This window comes from Carassius auratus, chromosome 1, assembly GCF_003368295.1.
Source record: "Carassius auratus strain Wakin chromosome 1, ASM336829v1, whole genome shotgun sequence".
NCBI classification, from domain to species: Eukaryota; Metazoa; Chordata; class Actinopteri; order Cypriniformes; family Cyprinidae; genus Carassius; species Carassius auratus.
The window spans coordinates 1083196-1091597 of record NC_039243.1 but is presented as its reverse complement, the minus strand read 5'-3'; the positions used below and the strand labels follow the sequence as shown (position 1 = coordinate 1091597).

General features: G+C 39.7%; 1 protein-coding gene across 1 annotated transcript; it reads right to left on the bottom strand.

Moving 5' to 3' along the window:
- Nucleotides 1–4530: 4530 nt before the first annotated feature.
- On the bottom strand, nt 4531–7933 carry LOC113111378 (POU domain, class 4, transcription factor 2-like). The gene is made up of 2 exons (XM_026276057.1): nt 7185–7933; nt 4531–6872 (listed from the first exon to the last, which is right to left on the bottom strand). Exons 1-2 carry the CDS (start codon nt 7398–7400, stop codon nt 5946–5948), a joined length of 1143 nt encoding a protein of 380 aa, XP_026131842.1. The 5' UTR covers nt 7401–7933; the 3' UTR covers nt 4531–5945.
- Nucleotides 7934–8402: the final 469 nt, after the last annotated feature.

Below are 8402 nucleotides of genomic sequence, written 5' to 3'. Positions count from 1 at the left end.
TCTATGTCTTTTTCATTGGCCCAGATCTGTGCACTCTTGGCTTGAATGAAACACCCTCAATGTCTAAAACAATTACATCAGTTGAGGGTGTGACATTACAATGAGACTCTATGATAATGTGAAGGAATTAAAGATCACTAAATATAACTTAATAAAGAAAGTTTACAAAATTGATTGTCTTTATTATCTAAATGGTACACACACACACACACATATATATATATGCATATATGAAAGGGTTTCAAGGTATTTAATATGTGTTTCTTCTTCTTCTTCTTCTTCTGCTTCTTCTTCTTCATTTCAATTGACACATTTAATTAGCGAAAGGTGTTTGGTCCGGACACATTTTTTAATTAAAAATAACTGTTTGCAAATCTCTCTCTAAAAAAAAAAAAAAAAAAAAAAAAAAAAAAAAAAATGCAATTTATGGTGCATTTTGCCTGTGGTCTGTCGCTGTAGCCCCGGGCCTCTGGCGATGGCCGGACTTCGTGTCATCACACCAACTGTTTTTTTGATGAGAACCTGACCCCAGCGCCTCATCTCTCAGCGCTATCTCATTGCTTTTATTTACATCTGTCTTTAGCATTCTAATTACGGGCTTTATTGCTTTAGCCTGGAGGAGTCCACGGAAGAAACGACGGGACGCTTTGAGTTTTTAACTAATAATAAGGTCCCGTTAGATCCCACCCACGGGTAGACAACACCCGACACGAGCCTAATTATGGACGACAGATCATGATAGGAACACATGACCTATTGACAATTTGCGAATTATACAGTGACTTTTAGGGGATCAGCTATTTCTAGGAGAAATCAGACAAGGTTCACTATTTGGCTTCTTATCTGAAGACTTTTAATTATTTTATTTTTAAATGTATTAATGCCTGTTAACAGTTTTAGTTACACACATGTGGTATCTGAATATGTAATAAAGTGAGAAATAAAATACAGTATACATACAATGTCCAATGCGAAATGTTTTCTATTGAATTGGCACAACTTTTAGAATGCATGCTATATGTGTTTAAATGATGATTTTCTAAATTACTTACGAAAGCAATGTATGATATAAAGTCATTTTTGCAAACCTTCAAGTCGGTTATACTGCGTGTTAGAACTTAATTCACCTGCCAGAAACCAATTAGCTTACATTATTTTGTGACATCCTTATAATTTTACTTAACGATGTGAAAAATTAGATGTGACTTCCCGCCAAATACCTGTCTTGTTGACTACAGCGCGTTCACTAACATAACTTTCAGACTGACCACAATGGTGTATCCTGCCTATTGCTCAAGAAACCATGCATCATTCAGTTCTAGGAGGAAGAGAAAACTTTTAAACGGTGCTTTACGCTTTGCAGAATTTTATAAAATAGCATCAATACCATGGGCGCAGAGTCTTTTAATGAGCTCTCAACTTTAAAGACTTGAAGGATATTAACAAGCTGCTTGACAAATGGTGCTTAGAAGCACATTAAAGACGCGGCTAATGGGGCGCATAATGACGGCTAATTTTCGATCAGATATAAATTAGAGCCCCCAACAGTTATTTGCCTTAAGGACTTTATGTAAATGATTCTGTTCTGTATAAACTGAGGACAGAGGAGAGAGAGAGAGAGAGAGAGAGAGAGAGAGAGAGAGAGAGAGAGTCCTTGCGGGTATGATGAATAGATCTGCAGCGGAGCACGGCTGTCAAACCTCAATGAACACACACATCCAGCAGACAGCTCTACCACCTTCTCATTACTGCCAAATGCGCGATCTAACTGCGACTTGCTCATTTGGAACGGCGCAACAGCGTCTGAGAATAAGAGAACGCAACGTGCTGTGCGTTAAAGCCTAAATGAATTTCACGGCGAGCAGGAGGAAAACCAGAACTGGGCGAGAAACATGCTCATCCTAGACTCTTTAATATTTAATCACCATAGGCCTCTTTTGAAGACACAAATTTCAACAGAATGCCACATTCTGAGAGGTGTACTTGCAGCGTAAGGATAGTAAACTGATTTTTCTTTAAATAAATGGTGTTAAATCATTTTACAGTTGCTCATAAGTGCTTTAGAAAATTGTGTTTGTTCACCTGACCTGTAAACCTTCAGTTGTAAACTGAATCGCTTTAGAAAACAATGGAAAGGGAATTATAATTTGTAATGCTTTGTTGAAATAATAATATAACCCAAAATCTGTCTGATTCTTTTTTTTTTTTTTGATACATCGAATCAGATTCATATTTTTATCATTGAAAAAAAAAATAAATAAATGAAAAATAAACTTATGCTAATGTTGTGTCGATGGGCAATTTTGCAATATTTATATATTGTATCATATTTATATGACATTTCGTTAAATTTTGAAATGTGTGTGTTTGTACATATATCACAATACTTTGTTACAAGATTGTGTGCTCAAATAGTTATTTGGGCACCCCTTTAAATTGTTTAGTGTGGATAGGTTCCATAATAAATAATGCAAAAGACATAAAGGTCAACAAAAAATATAATAAAAGCTTTTAAAAGCTTGTTCATGGTGCACTTGTGTATTTGTATATGTGTTAGTGATTTGTTTTGTTTAAGATGTTTTACAATTAATGCACCTCTTTGTAATAATCACATATCTTTATTCAGTTAATTATTTTTAACATATTACATTTTCCACAGTTAAACAGCATAATCAACTGATTTTTACAATTATACCAATAATGCCCGTGGAGGGGAAAAATATCTAAATCCAGTGGACATCAGTGACAGTATAATAAATGTTCAAGTACTAAATAAGGGTTTCCAACACGTCAGAGGCCTGTGGTTTGTCTTAACGTGCTTTGATGGCAGACACTTGGGGTAAATGTACAGTTAAAATATTCTATTCGTAAGTCCCCAGGCGGAGCACGACAGTCCCTGGCTTCATTAAAATTTCATCACCATCCCTGTGAAAGGGGGAACATGTTCAGGGGGAAAGAGAAAGAAAACAGAGGACCTAATTATAACAAAGGAAAACAGTTCTGCCCTTTCGATCCTGCGCTTGACCACCTTGGTTTTTAAAGCATGACAATCACATGTATCCGATGCCGCTAACAGGTCAGTGCCCTCTCTTGGATCAATTTATTAAAGGAAGGTAGAATAAAAATGACACAATCGCTTTCTTGGAAATATTGAAAGTAAAGCGCACCATGTGTGTGTACAAAATTGTCCTATATATTAGTCTACCTCTCTGGTCCCCCCTTAATGATTTGTGTTTACAAAAATAAAAAAATAAAAAATAAATCGATCGATCGATAATTTTCGCACCTATCTGAGAGATAAGTAGGGGGTAGAAAAGGCCATTTCGTCCACAACATTCATTTCCATTCCCTTCGAGCCTCTCCATGCCCGGCTGTAATTAACAGCTCCAGTTAATTATTACTTACTTTGTAATTATCTGATTTCAATAATTCCATGTGTAATTTAATAATTCGTACATATTATCGTGTTAAGTGATAAGCTCGTTTAGGAGAACTGATTTCCTCCCTTAAAGCAGGTTAGATTTAGGATGTTTTCAGTCAGTAAATTAATAACATTAAAAACATTTAAAAAAGGCCTAACTAAATACTTCCCGAGTATTTTTCCCAGCTAAAATAATAATGTTGTTGTCATGTTTCAAAGGAGTTCAAAATTTTGATGATAATGATGATAATAATAATAAACACAATATTGCGAGAAAAAAAAAAAAAAAAACTATATTACATTAGTGTGATATAATGAACAAAACGAAATGCAATTGCATTCTTCATCTGCTAAATCCATTGAAAATCGGCAGGACACATCAATGGCAAAACATCTATTCAGGCGGCTGTCCGTGGTGCTGAAACCAATAGAATGCCATGACATGCACCGCTACTGAGATGACACTCCCGCCTCTCTCTCTCTCTCTCTCTCTCTCTCTCTCTCTCATGTTTTCCTTTCTTTTCTTTTTTTTTCATGCGGCCTAACAGTGAACTGAGTCAGTCTTCAAAGGGCTGCCTATGTCGGCAGAAGAACGAAAACCAACGACTGTGGATTTAAATGGAGCCCGGCACGTTGGCAGGCGAGGTGTTTTTCTGGCGGCCTGACATCTGGCAGCACTGTGCTCGAGGGACCTCCCTAGATCTCTACAGACTTCATGATTAGACTCTAATAGAATATTAGCATTCGCTCTCAGGTAGGCTTCTAAGGGTTGCGAATCCTAGCAGCAGCAAGACGTTCGTGGAAATACCAAGCGTAGCTCTACAGCTCAAGAAGATGTCAAGACGTCTTTTTTAGGCAAACGGCAAGATACTAAACTAATCTGAGTACCCATTTGTATCTTGCAAGAGAAATAAGAACATTGCATATTGGTGGTAAAGACACGTGTAATCCACACAATGAGCAATATAAGATAGAGGCAAACGTTTCAGTTAGGCTATGTTCAACATATTCCATCAAAACGTCAGTAGTTTGAAAACTCTGTTTAGGCCTTTGAATATAAATAAACCCATTGAGAACGTTCAATAAAATGTTAAAATGTTGTTCTTTAATTAAACACACAGTTCAATTCAATTATCAAATAGCAACTTAAATATACATTGAAGTAATAAATTAATGAACTTATATCCGACAACTAAACCTAAAGCAACATACATTACAGTTACCGCAGCTAAAACAGCAATACAGCAAATACCTCTACGGATATGTGTATGTCCAAATGAGATATTTACATTTTTACGTGAATAATTCCATGAAACTCATCTTTTTCAATAAGAAAACATTACTAAACATGTGAATTTAACAAGCAACGACTCCATAATTATACGCGTATATTTATACAAATAAATAAGCAGATAACATACATGAAAATAATTTAAAAGAAAATGTTGTCATATATCTCTCGATTGTGCCTTTTCGAAACCTTAGAAGAACGAAAGAAAATAAATAAATAAATAAAGGTGGCCTGTCTCAAGCAGTTTCCCCATTTGCAGAGGGCCACGTTTTCCTTGTTGTCTCAATATGATTTTCTCCAGCAAAAACGTGGAGGGAATCCCAATAAATATGTAATGAAGTAAACATTACCTCACATGATAAATAGTTCATAAGAAACATAGCCACTTTAGAGCGCAGGCGTATTGCAACAGATATTTGGATGAACAAATCCCATCACTAAAAACAATTGAACCTCTCCCCGTGTTCAGTATATCCAATAGGTTCTAGATCATTTATAGCAAAGATGCCTTTAGAAGACAAATATGGATATTCTTATCGCCCATTGCCTAATTATAGGCTATGATTATCATTATTAAAATCAAAGAAGTGGAATTAAGGAGACGACAGACAAAATGATGCATGTACCAGCTAAATCAATAATTTACAAGGAGCTGTTTGGGTGTTATCTAATAATGTTGCAGAATTGTTCGTGGACTTAATTCGTGATGTCCTCTTTTTATCTAATGAACCCTGAATTAACACAAGATTGAAGCGTGACATGCTGAAAAGAAATATTTAAAAAGAAAAAGAAAAAAAAAATACTGACAAGACACTGTCACCCTTTTGACCTGAAGTATCCCTCCCCCTCAGTTTATAATAATTAATTGTGTTACTTAGCTCGATAACACTTTCTGGCGAATTACTAAAATATGCTTAGAGTTTAAGAGTTTTAAAGGTTTAAAGAGCCTTGCTCCTCTTATAAAGAAAGTGTGCTAGAATAAGTGAGGAAAAACGAATGGTCTTACTTGATCAGTCAAACGATCCTTTAAATGATTCCGATTCCACATCCCCTTTGCGTAATACGTGACAGTGATTTGGTATTTTCAAATGTCTCTTTTGAATATCATGAAATTCTGGTTCAATGCACAAGTTATTGATGACTGAAAAAGGTGTGAGATAAGAAATATTTTACAAATCGTCTCTAAACAGTTTTAGGAGTCTCTCGACACGTCGTGTTGGGCTTCTGGTCGAGCTAGACGCAGGCCGAATATTTCATGCGTTTTTGTTTCTGCCTCTGGTTGCAAAACCAAACCCGCACAACGTTCTTTTTGAGGTCCAGCTTCTCTGCGATTGCTGCGATTTTCTCTGAGGACGGACGCGGCTGAATAGCAAAATAAGCTTCGAGGGACCTTTTCTCGGGGGCCGCGATAGAGGTCCGCTTCCTCTTCTTTTCGGCCCCATTGAAGAGCTCGGGTTTGTTGAGTTTTTCCCGGTGCGACTTTTCAGCCTCCTCCAGCCAGGCTTGCAGGATGGGCTTCAGGGCGATCATGTTGTTGTGGGACAACGTGAGGGATTCAAACCGGCAGATGGTACTCTGACTTAAAGAGCCTACACCAGGAATCTTCAGATTGGCCAACGCTGACCCTACATCCGCTTGAGTCACACCGAGTTTGATCCGACGCTGTTTAAAGCGCTCAGCGAACGCCTCCAAGTCCCTTGGATCTGCATCCACGTCGCTCATGCAGCCCATGTGGGATTGCAGTCCATGGGCGTGAGCCATGTTGATGGCAGCTTGGTGCATGTGGTTCATGCCTGCCATGTGAGCGGGGTGCGTAGGCGTGGATACCACCGAGCCGTCTGGCCCGGCCATGGCTCCAGCAAGTGCCAGTCCTGGGGTGATGTGATCGAGCAGGTCGCCCTCCAGTGCCTGGTGCGGCTGGTGGTGATGGTGATGGTGGTGGTGGTGATGGCTCGCGAGAGCTGACGGGTGCGAGATTGGCACAGACGAAGACGACGAGGTGCACGGAAGCGTGTTCATGGTGTGGTAGGTTGCGTCCGGCTTGAAAGGGCTGTGATGAGGAGGGTGATGATGGCTTTTGGTCTGAGAGACTATATCCACCGCCGCCAGAGCTTCCGCGCGGGCCAACAAACTCTCATCCAATCCGCCGAATATATTGCTCTGCAATTGCAAATAGAAAGCACACATAACTGTCAGCAGGGAATTCGCGCTCCACTCCGTGCTTTTAAAACATTTCCAGCATGTAAAAAAAAAAAGGAAAGGAAATCCTAAAAAAGAACACACAAAACAAGACACATGCAACATCCCAGGTCATAAAAATTCATACGAAAGGCAAACCCGGCTGAATACATAAGTTGGGAGGGAAAAATTGAGGTGTTGGGTGATTTGCTGTGCAGACATGAAAAAAACATCAAGCAGAAAAAGTGGGCTGTCAAAATGTGCCTTTAAGCGGTGATTATGCAGAATACGTACCGGTGGGGTTGGGAAACATGCTCGACGCATCGCCTCCGAGCCGCCGCTGCTGCTGATCGTGCTGCTGTGTCTGGACGACGAGCAGGAGGACGAGGGCGCGTTGGAAGTCAAAGTGGAAGACGAGGACGAAGAATGCAAACTGGAGTATTTGGTTTCGGCCAGACTGGTGTGGGCCATGGCGAATGCATGCTTGCTGTTCAGAGACATCATCATCATGTTTGCGACCGAGCCTCGGCGAGTTGCTTTTAATAAGTTAAGACTCCGCCTTCTTCTTCTTCGACTGAAGTTCAAGCCCAGTCGGTGCGTTGAAGTCTCAAGTCTCTGGCGTTGCAACGAACGTGAAGAGGATGATGCACCAAGTCCTGAGACAGCTCATCTAGTGCTGCTGCCTAATGGTCTGAGAGAACGATCTCCTGTCGCTCCGTCGCGTGCCGTGGCTAGAGACGTGCCGCGAGCACCAAGCCATGCAACCTGTCGGTAAACTCCTTCAAAGATCACGGCAATTCTTACCAAAACGCTCCACAGAAATGTTCCTCCGCCTTTACAAAATATCTTACATTTCTCAAAGCAGAAGCTGATGTCTTTGGTGAGTTTGTCTTTACTCACGCTTTTAAAAAAGTTTCCTCTCTCTTCTCTTCGTGCAAATCTCCAGAACGACGTTGCTAGAACCAATATCGCTCGTTAACCTTTATCCCGATTCTTGCTGAATTTGATTATGAGATAAAGGTGACAGTCGACTACATTCAATGCTGCGGGGACTCGATCTGTCTGTGCTCTAAGGCGAAGGGCAGGATGCGTCTCTCTCTCTCTCTCTCTCTCTCGCGCGCGCTCACCCATTCTCTCACCCCCTCTCCTCTTACACACTCTCTCGGCTGTACCTGAAAAAGCTTTCGTGATTTATTATTCTTCATTAGCCACAGCGCCGCTGGGGATTCTGCGCATGGGCAGTTGCAATGACTGGAACTGGTATTGTATGTTACTTCAATAAAGTTATTGAGGAAACCACTATGGTTAAAGAAATGCAATGGAAGCAGAAATGTATTCTAAAGTTAAACATATCAGTGTTATAATAATATCAGGAAGGTTTATTTAGAAATGTATCCACAATGCATATAGGTTGTATATTAAACAAATTACATGTGCAATCATTCTGTAACTTTTATGATGTGTGTTTATGTGTGTGTGTGTGTGTGTGTGTGTGTGTGTGTGTGTGTATAT

Coding starts and splice junctions, on each gene's coding strand:
- LOC113111378 (XM_026276057.1), bottom strand. CDS start 7,400: ATGATGATGATGTCTCTGAACAGCAAGCATGCATTCGCCATGGCCCAC. Junction 6,873..7,184: donor CATGTTTCCCAACCCCACCG/GTACGTATTCTG, acceptor TTGCAATTGCAG/AGCAATATATTCGGCGGATT.